Raw genomic sequence first — 22192 nt, 5'->3', positions numbered from 1 at the left:
TTACTCGGTATATTGAACTATTTTTAGCGCATCATAACCAGTTCGCTAGAAAAACGTTTTACCGCAAAGCACAACCTTCAAGCTGGTTATTTAGCGGAGCTTTGCGTAATCGAGCCCGCTTCGCTGAAAAAAAAAAAAAAAATTGCGTCTCAACACTTTTTTTTTTTTTTTTTTTGCCCGCGCGCCCAACCGTTGTTTCGTCGCGAGTCTCGGCGCAGGCTCCCCGCGAGTGACGTGCATCCAGTCAACGTCGGGAGGCGATGCCACGCGCAGGAACCAAGAAAGAGCAAGCGAGCTTTATGCCAAAGGCGTGCGTGTGCCCGCGGCGAGCGCTATGGAGTGTGGCAGCTTCAGCCTTGCTGCAGCCGCGGGGAAAACTCATTAGCGTCCGGGCTCTTTAATATCGCAGCATCGGACGTCAGCAGGCGTACCGTGCTCGGGTGTGCATGCGCGCGGCTGGGAGCGTTGCGGCAAGGGATGGCGGCGAGCTGTGGGAGGGATAAGGTGGTCCGGAGACGGCGGCGGCGGTTGGCTGCTGCATGGCTGCGACCGGGGGGGATTTATACCGCCTGCCGCTTGAAGCTTGCGCGCGAGCATCCCTGCGTAGCAGCAGCAGCAGCAGCAGCCACGGTCGAGACTCCTTCACTCGAGGCTTGCGCCCCGAGCACACCGGCGTGTGCCGCCAGTCCCACTCTATTTTTTTTTTTTTTTTGCTTGCTACAAAGTTTCAGCCGGGTGGCGGAGTGGCAGCCGGCGCTGCCCGCGAAGAATAACAATGAAAACGTGTGTGTGACGAAAGAGACACGAAACAGTAAGAAAGAGACGAAACAGTATAATCCTCTCGAAGCTGCGCGTCTGGGTCGTCAAATTTGCGTTACCTGCGGGCCTGGATGGATCGGGCGCCCGAACTTGATTTCATGTTTTATTGTTTCTTTGTCAAGCCGCTGTAAGGTTGTGTTAATCGGAGGCACTTTTTGGCCTGGGACGCGGCAACGCCGCGGGCGTGTGTGTTGCGCAGGAAATAGTTACGTTGGTAGAACGAACGCAGTTCACAAATTGACGAAGTTCAGCACCGATATACTCAATGTGCGTATTTTTCTTGCCTATATGGTTCTAGCTTTCCCTCGGTCTTTGCACTAATTATGGGTGAACAACTGAACATCCGTTCTATTTGTGACGCCCGAACTTGACGTCTCGCAGCGGTACCACAGAATCCTTTTTTTTCTTCCCCTTCTGGCATTGAATGGACGGCTAGAAGTTCTGAACTTAAACTTACAGCGCAAACACCTAAGACGGACCACAAGAGGAAGATACGACACACACTGGCGCTGACTAACAACTTGAGGTCTTGTAACAACTCTTGTGCTCCGTCTTAGGTGTTTGCGCTGTAAGTTTCAGTTCAGAATCATGTACCAACTAGGCCCAAATGAAATTTTACTGAAATTTTACTCGAAGTTCCCACGCCGTATGCAACCGCGGCAAAAACTATCATAGTGACTTAGTTCTGCACCGTATACTGCACATACTGCTTGATGGTAATTTTTAATTTTTATTTGGCGGCCTGCACGTCTTTCATTTGCTTTTCACGCTTTGCGAAGTGAAGATGACGTAGTCTATGCTTGCAATGAAAATGCCCGTCGCAAATCCTCAATCGACGCGCTCAGCGTATACATACTTTGTATGTGCAGGTGTTTGATGTATAGTTTATTGATTCGCGAAGTCCGAGGCCTCGGCTGAACCAGTCTGCAAGGCAAGCAGTCAGCAGACTGATGCGATGACTGCCTGGCACAGTTCGCTCGGCTTCGTCTCGCTTCAAAATCGATACGAGAGGCGGTGAGGGAGAGAGGGAAAGGAGGAGGATAAATGCTCGCGCGAAGCACGGGTCTCGAGAGGATGAGAGAGGTTGGTCATGAAGGATGAGAGAGGGAGAGAGATGCACAGTGTGGGAAACTGCGGTGCGCTCCCTATATATGTATTATAGCGTGCAACGTGGAAAAGTGCGGGGGATATTTCGGCTGATGCATCACGAAAATCTATCCTGACATCTTGAAGGAAATGTGTATGGGCGATTCCCTACGTAGTCTACCTAATATCTGTGATAGCGTATGGACTTATGGCCTTACAATTATTGTAGACCATTATCTATATAGGCTTTTGGATCAGCCGTTTCAAGAATGTGCGAGCCATAAAAAGACATGAAGAAACAGCCTCGCTACAGTTGCGTACAGGAGACCGGTTGTACATTTTTTGAATATACGAAAGTACAAGTTGTAGAAAGGCGATGCCGGACTCTCAGAGGCCTATACAGTGCGTGAGCTGTAATTTCTTTTTTTACAAGGGATCGGGATCTGAATTCTCACGCCGTTGTAACCTTGAAAGCGCTAGTAAGGTATCGGCGCCTTGATTTTTGTGCACTTTGTCTGCGCAATCGAACCAGTCCAATCACATAATTGGACAGCGCAGAAGCGCCGGCCGGCTTACGCTCTGAGACTCACAAAAAAGTCTCTTACGCTAGACTTTGTTCGAAAGAGCTAATTCTAGCCAATCCTGTTGCTATCAGAGAAGACGGTCGGCCAATGGGAAGGAGCACTTAACAACGAAAGTCTCTGTACGTCAGTTCGGCCAGCTGATATGTTAAATATGTTTCTTTGCTCTTCGATGCACATGCGCCAAATGTATAGTTTCGTCAACGTTGCACGCTTTGTTGAGGCAAAGTGCGTTTGCTCGCAGGTGAGTGTTTGCGCTTTCTTGCACTCTAAGAACCAACGAGGCGGTGGAGTAGCTGCTTGTCTTGCAGCTGACTTTATTTTCGAGGGTCCTGGTAGACTCCTTGCCCTTATAATGGGGTTCGTTTACTCTCGATATATATATATATATATATATATATATATGTACACGTGGGGTGTAGCGTGCTTGTACTCCGCCTTAAAAGTCGTACTTACTGCCCGAAGAACAAATATATACCTGCTTTGTATGTCGCGCTAGAACGTCAGCGCCGGTGTATGCGTCAGTGCAACGTCCGAGATTTTAAAGTATTTGCTTGCATCTGGGCCACTTTGGCGCAATAGAAAGTTATCGAAAGAACGTCAAGGAGATAGCTGGTGGGGAAAGCTCATGGGGTAGACTTTAGGTTCTCGCGTATTTTCTGGCTTTTACAAAACCTCGACCTTTTCATTCATGGCAAAACCGGGCTTCTTGCTGTAATTGTAGAAGGATCAACACGCGAACGTAAAACATTTCTCTTTAGCGTCCTTAAGCTAATAGTTTAGGGCGCACTACGTGGAAAAGCGCCCGGGCTGTATTGTGAATGTGTCCATCCAGGATACATTTACCTGGACTTGCATGTACCTGTATGGTAAGTGCATGCGTCCAGGATACATTTACTAGTTGTACGGTATAAATGTATCCGCGCAGCAGTTGCAACAGAGAATCGCAGCATTACCGTTTGCGGCGGATGCGTAACGCGGGCAGTGTTAAAAATCTAAACGGTTAATTTATGCATACGCCTGCGGCGCGCATACGCTGCCAGCTTCATCAACTGGGCTGCTCATGCTGCGGAACATTCAGCCATGGCCTCTGGATCGGGTGGTGCACCCGCTGAATACCTTGGAAGCCAAGCTTTAGGGTCAACTGTATCGAAATTTTATTTTTGGCTTGATTAGTTATACATGAGCACAGTATATATTATATTCCGTCTATTTACCCACACTTCCTTCTAACGTTGAGTATTGAATATTGCACGAACAATGCTCTATTTGTACACTATCGGTAAGTAGGATTTGTACGCCTAGTTTGTTGGCGTTTGCGCCACAGATTTTGTTGCCCGGTTGGCCTTTCAGTCAACATTAGTTAGTCCTTCGCAGATGTATGCCAATTTTCGTGCTAAAGTTGTTTAGTTTCATCACATTTGATTCATCAAAGACGGCGACGCTGTATAAGCGATTTCTCGCGCCCTTCGGGAGTACTAAGGGTTTGTCAAGACTCGCTGTAACGAGATGAATTATAACGAAATAATGGATATAACGAAATCAAATTCCCCTTGAAAACATCTAATAATGGATATAACGAAGTAGTGGATATAACTCAGTAATTCTGGCTCCCCCTTCAACTTCATTATAACGAGGGTTTACAGCGAAGCTGTATATGTATGGCTAGGCAAAACCAAAATCTCTCCGTCCGATGTGCGCAGAAACTATCATCATCAGCAATGGCTCGAGCGTCGTCGTCGTCTTCTTCCACAGCTGGTTCTTTGGCGCCCCTTGGCGCAACCACGAGAACGCGCTCGCGCCCCTGATCCCGCTTCGTCGTCGTCTTCTTGCGCAGCTGGCTCCGTTGCCGCTCATCATTCCAGAGCAGAATTTCACTTTTCTTCTGTCGTCGTAATGGGGAGGCCGCGTTTACGAGGGTATGAGCAATTGCTGAAGCTGGTATGAGCCATTTGTTGTCTTGCGTGACGGACAGATTTAATTTTGAAGCAATTTTATTTTGAAGAATCGCAAGCGGCAATGCGACAACGGCGGACTGCGGGCATACTTCATGTCAGTGACGTCGTTCTCTCCGTCGCAGCCGAACGTGTGTGTAATCTCATTAAGAAACACAAAGACGTAACCAATTATTGAGAAATACTTCAATGAACCGTCGGTATTAACCCAGTGATAAACACCGGGGTCGCACGTTTCAGCTTCGCTGGTTAACCATCTGTACGGAGTGCTTGGACGGTGATTTTTTTTTTTTTTTTTTGCTCTTTCGCTCCCCTGAAAGGCGGCATCGTGGATGAAAGGCGGCATCGTGGACATAGGAGTCGAAGAGACGACACGTATAATTCGGGAGCGCGTGGCGCCTGAGATGCGAAGAAGAAGATGGAGCTGATGCGGCATCGCCTCACCAATCTGGAAGCAGGGCTTTTTTCTTGCGACGACGCCTTTGAAGATCTCGAAGAGCGCTACTGCTCCAGTCGCAGTTCTGGCGACGAAGACGACGGTTTCGGCGGTGCCGCGGCGTACCGCGAGCAGCACGACGACCGGCACTGCGTGCAGGCGCTGATATTCTTCACCGTCATCATGTGCCTGACAGTCATTCTACTGGTCATCTTCGTCGACGTTGTCGATGTCACCAAGCCGCCACTAAACACGTCCTACCAGCACGGCCGCGGCAGCGGCAGCGTCCGCCACTGGCGCCAGTGGACCTTCGAGCCGGGCAACAGTCCGGAGCGCTTTCTGGTCTGCACCATCGGTGGCAACGAGTCACCCGAGTTCAGGGCCTACCCTACCGACGGCGTCTGCAACTGGATCATCTACACGCACGTCGGTTACGAAGAGAACGCCCCGAACGGAACCAGACTGGCGCCCAGGGACCCTGGCTCGTGGGCCAGCTGGGAACACTTCCTCGGGCACAGGGCGCAGTACTCGGCCACCCGACTGCTGCCTTCGCACGCCTGGAGTGACGACCTGGCGCTAACGACGCGGCAGGCGCGCTCGCTGAACCGCACTCTGCGGTCGCTGCGCATGGCCGGCCTGGCGTTCCTCAACGTCCGCATCCCCGTGGAGCGCGTGCCCGCGCTGGCCGAGGCACTGGCGGCTCTGGCCTGGGCGAACCCGGGCATGTTCCTCGCGCTGGGCGCGTCCTTCGAGCTGCTCGCAGATGCCACGGCGCCGCGGCTGGTGCCTGCCTGGCTGCTGGACCAGCTGGTCACTCCGCTGAGCCTGTTCGTGCTGGAGACACACTTGCCGCCGCCCGGTGGCGGCTGCACGGCGGGATTCTCGACGGCTCGTCAGCCCTCGTACTACGCGGGTGGCGGCGAACGAGATCGCGTCGGGCGGCTGACGTTCGTAGGCGCCCGCGCATTCCTGGCGCAGCCGGCGTTGCGCTACGCCGACCCGAAAGTCCTGGCGCGCTGCGTGTCCGTGCTCGCTGGCGCGATCGTGTTCCACGTGCTCGCCAACGAGAAGCCGGTGCCTGGTGCCCCGTGCTCCCACTGGTCGCTGGCCAAGGTCGCGTCCGTCTGCAGGTTGCCCAGCGTGCGAGACGACGTCGAGGCCGTGGCGGTGTACGGCAGCAGCGCGGACGGTGCCTTCTTCAGCTACGAGTCCGCGGTGCACCTGTGGACCAAGGTGTTAACCGTGCTGCAGTCGATGCTGTTCTCCGGGATGCCGACCTGCTTGGCCGTGTACGCGCTAGACCTGGACGCGTCGCCGGGCCTGTGTGACATGCACCAGGAGCGACCGACGAGGCTGGTCTACCGCGCGCACGAGATACTCGCGGCGTTGAGAACAGACTCGTCCGACAACTCGTCAGACGACTCGTTAGAGTGACGAGCTGTCATTAGTTTCCGGGGCTGTCGAAGGTGGCCGGAACTCATGATGTTGGGGACGTTCTGCATGTGCTGCGACATCGCAGTACTGCGCATGTAGCTGCGTTCTGTAGCTTGATTTGTTTTATTTTAGGGGCGTATCTTCTTTTTTATAAGCGTTGTTATAGTATTTGTTGTTTGCTTTCATTTGCACTCTTCTCTTCCCCTGCCTTTTCTTTCTTTTTTTTTCTTTTGACGAGACAAGCCCTCACGCCTAGAAGATAAACTATAGCTGTTGCTGGAGTATGACTACACCTAAATACTTAGGACATTGTCAACAAGTTCCGTTGAAGAGGAGGACAGCGATGTCCGATTTTCAACGACACCATTTTTATTATTTCACTTATTTCTTGTCCCGGCTTTTCCGCAGCCTCCAGTCTTGGTATGCCACAAGAACATGGTCGTTTCTGAAAACTGATGACTGCACACTGAATTTTATTTGCTGGATCCATCCCCAACTAGAAGATTTTTACGCAGACTGCGTTGCTGTCGGCTCGTGACTATACCCCGTTCCATACATAGCAGTCAACGCTGTGGAAGCTAGAGAGACTTCTTGCCAGTGGCTTCGTTTGCACTTGGATATAGTTCGATGTTTTTTGACCGCAATTGTGCGCAACTGTTTATATATATATAGGCTCAGTATTGAATTAAAGAAGATTTAATCCTTAGAAACAAACACACTGTCGTATACGGCTGCTAATGCGTTGTTTTAGGTCATTTTTGGTTTTGTTCATTCCGGTTTTTTTATTTGCAACCCGTCGCCAGGAGCCTCACTTGCATGCTCGCGCGAGTGAAGGCTGCTGGCCTGCACTCGATACTTTGAAAGAAAAAGATACTTTGCAATCCATGACGTCACACTGACTTGCCAGTCCTGCGGTTTCGGTGCGAAACTCAGCAATGGAATTTTGACCGTCGGCGTTCTCTTCTAACAATCAAACTACTGCCGCGAAATCAATGAAAGTGTACCGTTCCGCATCGAATACTTTTATCAATCTAAACTGATTCAGGTTTTCTCTTTAGTGTCCCTTTAAGCCTGATACCATATAGTCAAGCGGGGAGGAGAATTCGTTACAACGAATACCTTTGAACATCACAACTTCGCTATAAAAGAACGAGAGGACGAGTCGGGTAAGAAGGTGAAGGGAGAAGAAAAATCCCACGCCTGGCAATCCTAGAGACAGCGAGTGCGAAGGAGCTGAGGGTAGGCAGCGGCGGCCCAACGCAAAGGGCGGACAGCAACCACGATTATCCGCGCGCTGCGTTGATTCCCATATGCACTGGTCGCGCAATGCTCGCGCAAGCCACAGACGCGCTTCAATGTCGAGGGGAAGGAGTGGCTGAACGACCTGCCGGTATGTAAGAAGAGCAAAAATAAATGAAGACTATAGTGGCGGCAAGAAGTCTTCTTTGCTCGCACCGCGCATCTGCAGACAGAACGCGTAAGGCGAGCACAAGGGAGCACACTGTGTTGTTCAATGGAAGGAGGCCCTGTCGCAACATGACTTTCCGTCTTGGGGCAACTTCCGGCTTGGTATACTGCTGTCTGCATTCGCGTCTTGTTCTTATTCTCGGAAGAAGAAAAAAAAATCGAGGAGTCACCCACGTCGCGATGTACCGACTGCTCTTCTGTGAATGCCGCGATTCGCTGTGTGCAAGCTTATTTCTCTTTTGTTTTCTTATTTCATGTCGTGACTGCACAGGACAGTGACTGTTGTGGTAACGCACGCATGCGACCGGACATTCGTTCGCATGTCGCCAATGTTGAGGGCTCTGACTGTGCATATTGTATAGCAAGCTATGCCGGAGCCTATAGTATTATTGCTCTGTGTCCAATAAATATGTATTGCTTTCTACCTTTTTTTTTTCTTGCTTTTTCCATAAGTCGCCGGAGTTTATTATTGACGATTGGGATAACCGGCCCCTCGGAGGTCCATTTTCCTGTGGTCTCTTCATTTAATAAACAACAACGGTGACGTCAGTTTTGGCTAGAAATGTCAGTAGAATTCATCAACATCACCACGTCTCTGCTTTTCCTGGATTCTGTTAGCATGTCCTTGTATATGTATTACCCTTCACGGAATACCGTGTTACTGAACGCGTAAACCTGAGCAGCCGCCTTGGTGACGCAATGTTTAACCTGAGAGGACGCAGGACCTTGGTAATATTGCAGTGAGCTAGCATAGTCCAACTTAGCGCAGGTAAAAAGCAGCGATAGCGACGTAATTGTTGACTTGCCGTTCTTATTTTCCTGTGACGCGGACTCCCATGCAACACAGAAACGCTTACAACGCAACGTAGTCGAACAAAACGTCACAAGGTGGCGGTACCTTCGTTGGTATTGCCGTCCACATGTCGCCTAACCTGGAGTCCAATATACAGAGCTTTTTGATCAATCGTAAGTGGTGTTTACCGTTGGCCAGCAGTTTTCGCTAATGTTATGTCCCACATCATGACTGGCATGCATCAACAGTTCTAGAGTAAGGCCGTTTTTGTGAATATGGGCCCTCGCACTTTTTTAAGGGGCATTACGTACACGGACAAGCTAAATGTGTCTCAGCCTTTTTAGAAACGCGTTCGATGCGAGGCCATATATAGTCATCCCTGGCAAACCTATCGCACTACAAGCAGAGAACACTATCGACCGCGTGCCTTTTGCGTGCCCGCTGTACCTGCGAGGCAGAAAATCAAATTGCAAAATCTTTGGCACGCCTCGACAACCGGCCGTTTTCTGGAACTCATCTTTTAGTAAGTACATGGGCAAAATACTATGTGTCTCAGGCTATGAAGGCCATTGTAGCTTTTTGGGAAAAGTAAACTGGATGTGAGACTGCAGTAAGTATTTTCCGTATTTTTTTTTTTTTTTTCCCCACTGGGCATCTACTTTTCTCTGCGCATCATCTCTCTCTCCTGTTGCTCCCCTTACCCTTATAGATAGATAGATAGATAGATAGATAGATAGATAGATAGATAGATAGATAGATAGATAGATAGATAGATAGATAGATAGATAGATAGATAGATAGATAGATAGATAGATAGATAGATAGATAGATAGATAGATAGATAGATAGATAGATAGGATAGATAGATAGATTAGATAGATAGATAGATAGATAGATAGATAGATAGATAGATAGATAGATAGATAGATAGATAGATAGATAGATAGATAGATAGATAGATAGATGCGCGCACCTGTGTAATGAAAGTCGTCAAGTGCAGAGAGCAACATTCAAAAGCATGTGCGTGTGAGGCGGCGCGAAAGGGGCTGAAATAAGACAGACCGGCAAAGCTTTCAAACAACGGTTTAGGAATCGGGGCCCGTGGCTTTGGAGTTGAAGCGGGGGGAGGTGAGGGGCGCAGCCAGAATTCCCGTGGGCTCCTCCGTCCCCACTGTCATCCCACGGCTCGCATCTCTTCTTCGTCCGCAGACTCTCTCTCTCTCTCTTGGATGCTATCATTGTTTTCTGCGCCGGGCAGCCCCTTTCTCTCTGCCTTTTATTGCCCCCTTTACCGGGCTCTCTATCGCTCTCACCCTCCCTTCTTTAGCTTTGTGCTGCTTCTGACTCGCTGACTTTTCAGCAACGTCTATTTTCTCTGTGTACAAAAGTATCTGTATTCGTCCTTCTCTGGCTTGCTTGCTTGCTTGCTTGCTTGCTTGCTTGCTTTCTTTCTTTCTTTCTTTCTTTCTTTCTTTCTTCTTTCTTTCTTTCTTTCTTTCTTGAGCAACAGGAAAGGAAAAAAAGAACATGAAGTTTTCGTTTTGGCTAGGCACCATAAAAATTCGTTCGAAAGCTGCGTCAAAAAAGAACAAGCAATATGGAAGGTGGGGAAGGTGGGGAAGGGGTGGAACAAAATTTAAGTTAGGAGCGCGACGAATTCGTAGTTATCAAGCTGTCGTTCGAACTAGGAAGAGAACATATGTATTATGGGGGGAGGGTGGGGCTGGAGGAAAAAGAACAATCTGTCCTAACGGGTGAATAACTACAGAAAGAGAGAACGTCTATCAAATGTTAAAATATGTGCGAACACATCGTTGAAGAACAGAAGTTCGCTTGAACAGATCGAAGGAAGTTAATCTTCTTTGGTTCCAAAGCTTGCAACGTCAGCCTGCTGTCATCCACGAATTACCCGTTATCTGTTTTCTAAATCTGTTACCCGTTATCTGTTATCTAAATAACATACTCCCACTATTTCGCAACTTCAACGGGACTGCCATGGTGCAGTGGTTAGAACATGCAACTCGCAACCGAAAAGTCGGGTCATAGAACCCCGTCCCGAGGATCTATCAGTTCTGTCTAGTCCAGTCGAAGGAAGACACTATGAATAGGCCCGCACCACTGCTAGTGATTAGTGAAAAGGCTGTCGGCATTAAAATTCGCCGGTGGTCTTAAACCTCGGCCTAAGACACGGTGACCGCCTGATAACGCTACACCCGTTGCTTGGGCTACTTACTTTCAGACTACCTGTCACTTTCAGGCATCAAAAGGTGTTAATCGAAGTCATGAAAGGCTTAGGGTGCGCCTACAGTATATAATACATGTATGCTATTTGTTACATGTCTTCGCTAAGGCAGCACATTATTCGGTGCTTTATAGAATGGAAAGCTATAAGGAGGCCTTCGATGCTTCTCTTTCTCTGCTAGCCATCTACTTATCACACAACAGTTGACAACGATGTGCGACAGTCGTCCAGGTAGATAAGTCGTTCGGGCCAAGCCATACCTGCAGACTGGTGACTTTCATCTCACCTTTAGGGAAATGGACACGTGACTGTCCAATCATGTCCTCCATGACCAGAAGGCTTGGTGCCTTCAAGCCGCAGTAGCTTCCCAGTGCGCATCAGGTGGTCACCGCTTCTTTAATATCGCCCCCCCCCCCCTTCTATTATTGCGGTAGCAATTATATGGACACTTCAACCGGATTTCTGCCGTCGCCGTCGCCGTGAGGTTCCGCATAGAGTCCAAGGGCGATAAAATCGTCGCCGCGCGCCGTATGCGCGAGCGAAAGCGCGCGGGGGACGCGCGCTATCACGGAGGGCGAATTGCCCCGCGCGCTATCACGGAGAGCGAACACACGGCGGAAAGCAAACGCGACCGTCGCGCGAAAGGCCGTGGGGATATGGGAGGGAGGGAGGGAGGCGGGGCGACGCTGTGCTCCGGCACCAAAGGCACCAAAGGCGTATCTTGCAACCGGGTGTAAGGGGAACTTGCCACTCAATCTCCCACGCGAAAGCAAGAAAGCGGGAAGGCAGCGCGGGAAGGAGGGGGGGAGGCAGCTTCTCCTCTGCCAACAACTCCTCTGCACAACTCCTCTGCACTTTGCGCGGCGGTGGTGGTCGCCCGTACCGTCTCTTATCTCCACACGGCTCTGACCTTTTTATGCGCTGTGCATTCGCCGCGCAGTTTCCGTTGAAGCTGACACCGCGCGAACCTGCGCCCGCTGCGGCAGCTGAGCTTGCTGCCAGCGTTTTGACAGTCGTTGTCTGCGGTCATTCAGTGTGATCTATTCATGTTTGCTTGTGCGCGCTGACACCACGCTTGTTAATTCATTTAGTAAGCGAATGTGTCCAAGTTTATGCAGCCGATAAAACTACTATCCCTACTCCGAATAACTCTCTGCTAATTTGCTATCGCAATTGATGCTTCAGCTTTCGGGCGAAACTGCGACTTTTTTTTAACGGTGACGACGTTGATGATGATGAATAAACTTTATTGTACAAAGAGTGGTGTGATTAATCTCGGGTGGAGCCCTCCTGTAGAGCCCCCACTGACCGAACCGATCACAAGCAGTGGGTATAGGCGTCTAGGGCCATCCTTTGATTATTTGAACGCGCTCTGAAATTGACTGATTACATTCACAATAATGTACTTAGACAGCCTATACAAATCATATAAATGCTCTGCTACAAAGCCTAGTAAAGTCTGTAGACAGCCTCCGGGAGTATAACTTGCCATTCCCATTGACTACTGTCCATAGACTTTCCACAATCGATTCATTTCGAAATCTATGAACCACCTTGAGAAAACACAAAAGTAGAAAGAGAAAAAAACTCGCTTGTTAACGATTTTAATGTATAGGGATTATCTGCGTAGTATATATGACCACAAGGGCAATCGTGCAAGAAATCCCAGTTGCTCACTTGAATTCAGTAGGGAGCCCAGCATTTGAGCATTTATTGAGCACTTATTGAGCATTTATACGGTGAAATGGGGCAACGGTGAAATGGGACACTCAGATGATCATGCTACAATAAACAGAAGTCTGGCAACGCCCCCTCAGCTTATCGCCTGTCACACGCGATACGATACAGACGACCTCAAACCATTTGCATAAGGTAAAGGTCTTAGCGAAAACTCTAACGCTAACTATAACGCTATGCTGCCTTTCTACGTTCGACCTGCTCTCATCCGTAAGCGTATGCACGAGTTCGAGTAGTACCGCATATCTAGACAAGCCCGGCGCTCCATTAACCGCATCGGCTGAAGAGAGGGCCGCGTTCATTTCGTCCAGCCTCAATATCTCGAACGAAGCCTGCTTTTTAGCGAACACTATACGCCAACGTTAGCCGGCAGCTATCTTGGACCGGCCGCGACTCATATATTCACACTGCATCTCACCAATTGCGCGCAGTGCAGCGTAAGCTATATGGGTCCTATCAACCAACCAGAATGAGAACCAGAATAAGCAGTCCTCTACGTTGACCCTCCATCGCCCTCAGCGTGACGGCGACTCAATGGAAGCCTGACAGAAGGCTTAGCGGTGCACAATAGATGTACCCTTTCCTGAATTATAAAATAAAACTGGCTTTCCAATGGTGGCATAGTCAATATTGCGAAAAAAAATCCGCCTCCTATTCCACCCTGTGAAAGTGGATGTACAGCAAAGCTGTTGCCGACGTTAGACAAGTACCACCACCACCAACGACGTACATGTACGTCAAGCGCGCGCGCACAGTGTGCGGAAGTGCAGCATACATTCTCATTCTTCTAGGCCCTCCGCCAAGCGCAAGTGCCTTATCGAACGATTTGAATTCTTCAAGGTAAATTGCGTCAAACAATTAGTAAAGTACGACTTACACACAAGCTGCAAACATGATTGCTTACGATTGTAATACGAATATACGCGAAAACGTATTTCTGTTACGCGGAAACTCAAAGGCAAGGCCCTTTTCCAACTGCCGTTTGAGGTCAATATCAGTGGCCGCGACCGCTAGGTGGCGGTACTGTTTTTGGGTGAGTACAGAACGAGCCCACGAAAAATATCAACAGAGGCTAACAGATTCGCTGTAAGAGCGTGTACAGGTGCGAACAATAGAAATTGGAACACAGGAGCTAAAGCCAAACTGCATCCCATGATCCAATCACTTTTGTCCGCACCTGTACAAGCACAGTTTGCTTGTATTATGAGATGGAAAATGTAGAGATATGGCTGTTTTCGTGAAATCAGGTGCAATTGCCAAGCCCCATCATGCGCAGGTAAGCTAGAACTTTGCTTTCATTTCAACGGTGATCTGGTGCAGCCATTAGTTATGCAAATACGCAGTGCAGAGAAGCGCAGTTGCGAATTATGAAAAAGGTTTTTTTTTCGGTGAACCGTGTTCCCTTTCTTACTTTTCCTTGTGCTTCGTTTATCGAATGGCCCTTCGTCTGATAGGCTGCACTTTAACGCTGTCACCCACCGGTTGCTTTTTTTATCCTTCTTTTTCATTCTCTTGCTTGATGACCCGCCAGATGTGACGTCGGCTATCTTTAATACCATCCCGCCTTTTTCGTGTATACATGTCCTTTCTATGAATAAACCGTGTCAGTTGATAGCCAGCGCCTGTGTTGTTGTCATCATGGGGTCCTGTATAGTTAGCGCTGTGTTTTCTCGGAATGTTGCTCAACCAACTGGCCCCCAACTTTGCACACTTGTACCGTGTGTTTTTTTTTTTCCCTTCCCTCAAACTGGCAGCTTGCTTTCGCTTCTGATTGGCTGGCCCAAGCTTCGTTTCACCGCGCGGAGTTTTTTTTTTTTTTTTTTTTTTTTTTTTTTTTTGCTTGGTTGGTTGGTTGGTTGGCCAGGCGGCATAACGTCATAATCGAGTTCTATATAGGCATGTAGGCCCGTTTCATAGAGATAGTGCAACAGTGACTTTATACATTTGTTGTCCATAATCCATCTTTCATAGTCTTCTACTTGATCACTCTTTAATTTCACACCTTTAGGAACACTTTCTCGAATTGACTTTGTCCCAGGACGCGGAGTTGGTGGGACGGTCCACAGTGTGCCGAAGTTAGGTTATAGACAAGTCTCGGCGCTGAAAACGAGAGAAGCAGTGCGCTATCTCTGAACAGCGAGAAGAGGCCCGCAGGCCGTGTTGCGTCCTCTCTCGACCTTCGGTTCCGCGGACACGACTTGTCCCTGTTGCATCAGCGATTTTGGTCAGGACGCGCCTGCGCTTTCTTTTGCTTCCTTTTTCTGGACTGGGCGTCGCCGCCCCTGGCGTTGGTAGATACAGCAAATGGGCGCGGTCGGTCAGGCGGCTTTTGGAACGCCCCGGCGGGCCAGTCGTGGACACGATAAGGGGAGCGGTCGCCGCCGCGCCGTCGTGTGGAATCACCACATGGCGACGAAGGCGCGGGGTGCTGCCCCGCGGCCTCGAAGACACGCAGCGCGCCGAAGACGAAGGGAGAAAACAAAGCCTCGTGTTTAATTCAGTTTACATGCCGTAGTTCTTTGTTGGGTTGTTGCGGTAAGTGGGCTGGTGTAGAGCTAAAACTCCCAGGAAGCAAGCATGCAGTGCTCCGGTTGTTCAACATAAAAGGCCATCGCTGAATGGAACTGAGGAAAAAACATATTTGATACGCAATCACCGGATAGTACGTGTATGCTGTTCCAGCAGGGAAAAGCCAGAGGCAGAAAGCTGTATTTAAATGTAAATTGGCGAGAATGAAAGATGGATATCATAAAGGGACACTAAAGAGGGAAATAACTTGAGCTGGGTTAATCTTAAACCGCAAGGCAAAATTCCGAATTAAAGAAATTAGGCTGATCCCAGGCCCTGTGGGATTCGACGTATAAGCGAAGCACATTTCTTTTCTGTTTTCTTTGATTGACGATAATTAGCGGCGATGTTGACGGTGAATGTTTAATTTCTTCAGCGTTTAGTGCAATGCGAGAGTGGTGAGTGGATGGTAAATGTTAGCTTGCGTGTGCCACTGCTGCTTGTCTGTGCAGTACACGGAACACACAGTGAGGCGTGTTTGCTTGAGGCGTTGTTGTGTGGCATTGTTCGTAACCTGCTATAGAAGGTTAAGTATTGTCATTCCCCCACCCGGCACATCCCATCGTGGCAGAAGTGTTAAACTTTAATTTAATTATGGGGCTGTATGTGCCAAAACCACAACCGGATTATGAGGCACGCCGTAGTGGTATATACTACGGATTAATGTTGACCCACTGGGGTTCCTTAACGAACACCTGAGTCTAAGTACACGAGCGCTTCACAGCGACGCTGTTAACCTCTAGTTGGTCGGGGTTTTTCGTGGCGGGCTCACCCAAAAAAACGACAGCTGGAAAAGGAGCTTATGTTTGAGTTTCCGCGTAACATGATTATGTTATCTCGTATATTCGAATTACAATCCGATGCTATCATGTCTGCAGGTTGTGCTAAAGTCGTGCTTCATGAATTTTCTGACACAATTTACTTTTAAACGTTCACTTAGTTCAATAAGGCACTTGCGCTTGGCGGACGGCCTATAGAAGAATGAGTAAGCATGCTGCACTTCCGCTCACGTGCGTGCGCGCACGACGCACGTCGCTTGTGGTGGTGGTGCTTGTTGGACGTCGTCTGACGTCAGCTGGGGTGGTGGTACTTGTCTAACGTTCGCACCTGCTTCGCTCTACACCCACTTTCCCAGGGTGGAATGGAGGCGGATTTTTCTTTTTTTTTTTTTGGTACTTCGCCCCCATCAAAAATGTGGCGGCCGCGATCGGGATCGAACCAGCGACCTCGAGCAATGTCATAGCCGCGAAGCTACCACGGTGCATGGGCACAGAAATGTTGAAATGACGTGCGATGCCTAGGCGCTACGGTGCTTTTATGCGGCTTTGATACTGCAAAATCTTGAATACTGTTCCGTCCTTTCACCGCCGACGGTGTATAGATGGGATGCGTCGGGTTTATGGCGTCGAACTGCTGAGTGAGTGATCTCGTTTCGCGTACGTATGTCGTCACAGACCGTGTCGAGAGAGAGAGAGAGAGAGAGAGAGATATTAGCAATATGCGAAACGCGCGGAGGTTAACGGGAAGCTAAATACCCAGTTTGCTACTTTGCACTGCGGAAGGGGAGGCAGCAAGTTAAAGAAGAAAAACACAAATAAAGAGAGAGAGAGAGAGAAATCAGCCTCGAAATTCTCAATACACACCGCGCTCTGCTATCGTTTTTCGATATTTCATTACAGCAGTAGGTGCGTTCATTCAAATATGAAGTGTACACAGTGGTTGGCTCAATGGCCAGTATTAATTTACTCCTGTAGCTGCTCTGTTCGAAGAAATAGATTACGCACTTCAATAGTTAGGTGATATTGACAAAAACAATTTATTGACAAAGAAAGCCACTTATGCACAAAATAAGCAATTGTGCATGTCCTTAAGTTCTTAGGGCTAAGAGATCGAAATGATGCCACGATATCGTTTACCCCCTCCCCTCTCCCTCACTCATTAAGAAGTGCTTTGCAGCACCACCCCACTCAACCTTATCACATTTATTACTGAGAGAATACCAAGCAACACTCAAGAATGCAAGGACGCGCGGAACCAGCGGAAGCAAGAGTGACACAGGTTTAATTACTTGCTGTTTAAAGCCCTTGCACACGTCAGAAGAGTGAACAACAACGCCACACGTTGCTGTCTACTTCGAGCTTTCTTTGTTTGAGCTCACTGACTTGTGTGAAGAGAAACATTCTTCAGAAACCCAAAACTCTTAGGAGCACAACATGGGAGTGTCATTAACTTGCTGTCAGCTCTGCACGTAGGAAATGACGCAGTAAGCACGTGACACGCGTGCGTCACCATGTTAACCACGTTATATTAACTTTGTTAGACAAGAATCAAGCGCATTGAAATAATTTTGACATAACAGCCAAAGATATGTACTTAAAGTCAGACGAATTGCTATAAGTGCCAGAAAATCAGCGGAAGTAACGCGAACAGCCGGGAGAAGGAAGTCGCGGTTTAGCCTAACGTTCCTAATCTCAGCCAAGGTTGTCGTAACCCGCAATCATCACTTTTGATTAGATCTCTCGCTTAATGGAAATCAGTGTGCCACGTGAGTTCATCAGATTGGTGTCCTACACAAACACGCATTTTTTTTTTCATTTGCGCTGAATTGTTTTGCAAGCAACGAAACTGCTTTCTAGAGTGGTATAAGCAACGCAGATTATTTGCGCAGCCGTTCATGTAGTTATACCGACGGCATTAAAGAACTAAAAACATATTTCGTCGCATTGCACGCTGTTATTTCAAACGAAAACAAATAATGCTACCCTATAATTTCATTTCCAAAACGGCATTCTTGGTGTTATCGCGTTTTCATGCCCCCTCGAAACGAGCTCTTTCAAGAACACCGCTACGGGGCGTGTGAAATTGCTCTCCCGATAAAACAGAAAAAGAAAAATGACCGTTACTGCTTAAGCAAATGCGTACGAAGCAGCTGAGCTAGCGGCGATGCGACTGAAGCACCGAAAGATATGACGCCTGCAGCTATCGGCCAGCACCACCGGGGGCCCAGATTCGAGCCGGCGATACGAGCGCCCTCTCTGTAGAATATACGCGCGAGCTTTCTCCTTCTCCTCAATGGCACCTGAGTGGCAAACCCATCGAAGGGCGCCGGCGTCGTCGGCGCACGTGTCAGGGCGAGAGCTAGCCGCTGCTTTGAATGATGGCGCGCAGCTTTCGGCTCGCTTCGAGTACGGCACGCATCAAACAGCCTGCCGCCGCCGACGAAGGCGGCGGCTCTGTCCCTCCTTTGTCTACGCGCGCTGTTAAGTGCGGCACGTCGAACGTCGTCCAGAGAGAGAGGGTTGTCGCGTAGAGAATGAGCGAGCAATCGGCCGTTCACTTTAGAGCCAAACAGAAGCCGTAGAGTTGATGGGGGAGGAGAAGGAGAAAAGCCGTTGGCTGAACCGGCGACGGCGGCCATCGTCGTGTGGCCTGACCAAACAGGACAACAAAACGCCGCCCGCTACAGCGCTCGGGGAGTAAAAAGCGCGTTTCGTGGCTCATCTGTTTCCGTCACTGAGGCTCCCGAAGAGAAGAGAAGACACAGCAACCGGGGCTTCCGCGCGTGCGAAGAGGGGGAGGGGGAGGGCCGCAGAAGAACCGGCTTTCGTTTTTCAGCCGCTTTTCTCTGCTTTTGAGCGCCGAAAAGAAACCGGCGCTCTAGGCCAGGTCACACTCGGAAAAAGCGGGAGTGCGCCGTTGTTGCCGCTCTCGTAGTGCTTGCCCGACCGACGCCCTCTCTGAAAACGAGCCAAAAAAAAAGTGCTCGAGGTGGTGGTGGTGTTGGTGCCGTCCCTAAATTGCAGCCCTTCCTTTCTCTCTCCGAGCCCTTGGCTGCACTAGTGTGCGGAGGTTAAGCTCTCGCTCTAGTGTTGCCTTCCTTCCGCAAGCTTTTTTTTTTTTTTTTTTTTTGGTTCCCTCACAGATACGAGGCACCAGCCACCCCGGTGCGCCTTCAAACTGTTTCGCCCGTTCCTTCAAGAAAACGAGATTAAAAAAATGAAAAGAAAGAGCAGCGAAGAAGCTCGAGCGAGCGACGGTACTCCCCTCTTTTGACGGAAAAGAAAATGCCGGAGGGGAACGCACAAAGGCGGCAACGTTGTTTGAAGGCTGCCGGTAGTTGTGCGATTTACGATCGGTGCTCGCTAGCGCCTCATGTTCTTTGCCATTTTGCTCTGCCACGCGTTCGCGGGATGAGCTTTCTTTCTCGGGGCTTCGAGATGAGGCTAGTGTTTCGTGATTGGTTAGTCCCGGCCGCTTGAGGCCTCAGCGCTTCTCCTTCTTTTTTCGCCTGCAGATGTTCCTGACTCCGCCATCAAACTGGTACAGACGGTGACCCAGAGAGTACTGTACGCGTCAGAGGCACCCTGCACTGTTTGTTTGTTTGTTTCTTATGTAATTCTGTGATATGACTGACACCATCACGGCATGCCACCTATACTCCGGAAACCGTCTCGGAATCTATGAAATGGACCATTCATCGGATCCCTCGCGGCCACCAATCAGTCTCGACAACGACGATTGCAACGACGAGCGAAAGTGGTGTTGCAGCGCTCCCGCTGCAAGCGCCTGTGCGTGTACGACGGTCGTTAACTTCAACTGGGACGGTGTCAACCGCGGAGACGGCGGCTCGTTGCCGGAGAGTTGTTTCACCTCGCGTCGCCACTGGCCGACGGCAAGCGCGCGTTTCCGATGGTGCGCGCAGCAGTTCGCGTTCGGCGCGAGAGGATTCGGATTTCGCGCTTTCGATCCGCCGGCGCCGCGCTCCTCCACCGCCGTGGCGCACTTTTTTCCGCGCCAGAAAGCGAAAAAGCGCGCCAGAACGCCGTCCAACGAGGGCAGCCCGGAGCGGATCACGTGGTCCCCGCCTCGTGACGCGCGGGGCGTGCCGGGAAGGAGGCGCCTGTCGGCGTGCATCCCTGCGAGCTGGCGCCGCCGCCAGCAGCAGCAGACGAACTCGGCGAGCGGCGGCCGGTCGCGACGAGCAGCAGTAGCGGCGGCGGCCTCGGCGGCCGACAGCGATTCGTGCTCGCCCATGGAGACGGCGGGCTCGCACAGTCAGCCGCACATATCGCGGCTCTACCCGGAGATCCTGGCGCTCATCTTCAGCTACCTGGACGTGCGGGACAAGGGTCGCGTGTCGCAAGTGTGCTCCGCGTGGCGCGAGGCCGCGTACCACAAGTCCGTGTGGCGGGGCGTCGAGGCGAAGCTCCACCTGCGACGCGCCAACCCGTCTTTGTTCCCGAGCCTGGTGCGGCGCGGCATCCGGCGCGTTCAGGTGCTGAGCTTGCGGCGCTCGCTACGCGACGTCATCCAGGGGGTGCCGAACCTCGAGGCGCTCAACATGATCGGTTGCTTCAACCTGACCGACGCGTGGCTGAGCCACGCCTTCGTCCAGGACGTGCACTCGCTGAGCGAGCTCAACCTGAGCATGTGCAAGCAGATCACCGACAACAGCCTCGGTCGCATCGCGCAGCACCTCAAGGGCCTCGAGCGGCTCGACCTGGGCGGCTGCTCGAACGTCACCAACACCGGCCTGCTCCTCATCGCCTGGGGCCTGCAGAACCTGCGCTCCCTCAACCTGAGAAGCTGTCGCGGCGTCTCGGACCCCGGCATCGGCCACTTGGCGGGCATGACCCCCGATGCCGCAATCGGCACCCTCAGGCTAGAGTCGCTATGCCTGCAGGACTGTCAGAAGCTCACCGACGAAGCGCTGAGGTTTATCAGCATCGGTCTGGACGACCTGCGATGTCTGAACCTGAGCTTCTGCGCCAGCGTCACGGACGCCGGCCTGAAGCACGCCGCTCGCATGCTGCGCCTGCGGGAGCTGAACCTGCGCTCCTGCGACAACATCTCCGACCTGGGCTTGGCGTACCTCGCCGAAGGCGGGTCGCGGATCAGCACCCTCGACGTCAGCTTCTGCGACAAGGTGGGCGACCAGGGTCTACTGCACGCCTCGCAGGGCTTGTTCCAGCTGCGCAGCTTGAGCCTCAACGCGTGTCCCGTCAGCGACGACGGCATTGGACGCGTGGCGCGATCCCTGGGCGACTTGCAAACGCTACACCTGGGCCAGTGCGGACGCGTCACCGACAAGGGTTTGAGCCTGATAGCGGACCACCTCAAGCAGCTACGGTGCATCGACCTCTACGGCTGCATCAAGATCACCACCGTCGGACTCGAGAAGCTCATGCAGCTGCCCAACCTCGGCGTGCTCAACCTCGGCCTCTGGCAACACCAACTACACCAACAACAGAGTCCACCACAACAGCGGCACATCCGGTGACGCGCCCACGCAGTGCCTCCTCGTGTGTGATGCTGTTCTTTTTTGCTTGCTCAAAGTGATGACGACGTCCGTCGCCTTCTTCGCTGTGCGCGGGAGGGACTCGGTGACGGCGGTTTTTTTTTTTTTTTTTTTCTTTTTTTGGTCTTGCTCAAAACGTGCACACTGTGAACACAATGTGCGGGATCAGAAATGGATTAAAATGAAGTGTGCCAATCGCTGCACCTCCGTCGTCCAGAAGCAGCGATGTTCAGGCCTCGACCCACACCTTTATTGTAAGTACTACGATGCGTCAAAGAACCCGCCGCAAAAACGCGAGCTTAGCACGTGTATAGCGCTGTGTACAGGACTGGTCCAAATATTCTTCCTGCTCGTGCCACAAGGAGACGTTCGCTCCGACTTTTGAAGCTGTAAATATACTGTGTACATAGCTATTTCTCTTGTACATGTTGCCCTGTAAATAAGTTATCCGAGAGAGACAAGCTGTACATACCAGTCAACGAATCGCAGCGTTAGTAAAGTTTGTTTTCAGAAAAAAAGAACATTGCAGCAACCGTGTCTTTCTTTCGCCGCAAGGCTCTATTATAATGTTAATGAAATCTTGCCACGGGGGGTTGAAAATACTTTTGTCCTCGAACAGGGGGGAGGGGGTCTTTCAACACCTGCAGCATAAGCTTATACATGTCCCGTTTTGACAGGCTCGTGTTTGAAAAGAAGCACGTATGTATGTAGAAGCATGTATGTATATATATGTAACGCGAGGCTTAGCAAGAACACCAACACTCTTCTGCCAATGA

General features: G+C 50.5%; 1 protein-coding gene across 1 annotated transcript; it reads left to right on the top strand.

Moving 5' to 3' along the window:
* Positions 1-19568: 19568 nt before the first annotated feature.
* LOC119461269 (F-box/LRR-repeat protein 14) lies at positions 19569-21937 on the top strand. The gene has a single exon (XM_037722501.2). The coding sequence runs from the start codon at positions 19584-19586 to the stop codon at positions 21396-21398; it is 1815 nt and encodes a 604-aa protein (XP_037578429.2). The 5' UTR covers positions 19569-19583; the 3' UTR covers positions 21399-21937.
* The last annotated feature ends 255 nt before the right edge of the window (positions 21938-22192 follow it).

This window comes from Dermacentor silvarum, chromosome 8 (assembly GCF_013339745.2).
Source record: "Dermacentor silvarum isolate Dsil-2018 chromosome 8, BIME_Dsil_1.4, whole genome shotgun sequence".
NCBI classification, from domain to species: domain Eukaryota; kingdom Metazoa; phylum Arthropoda; class Arachnida; order Ixodida; family Ixodidae; genus Dermacentor; species Dermacentor silvarum.
Note: the sequence above shows the minus strand (reverse complement) of the source record. Positions and strands in the feature narration are given on the sequence as shown.

What these genes read in the sequence shown, in the direction of transcription:
- LOC119461269 (XM_037722501.2), top strand. Translation starts at nt 19,584, where the DNA reads ATGGACCATTCATCGGATCCCTCGCGGCCACCAATCAGTCTCGACAAC.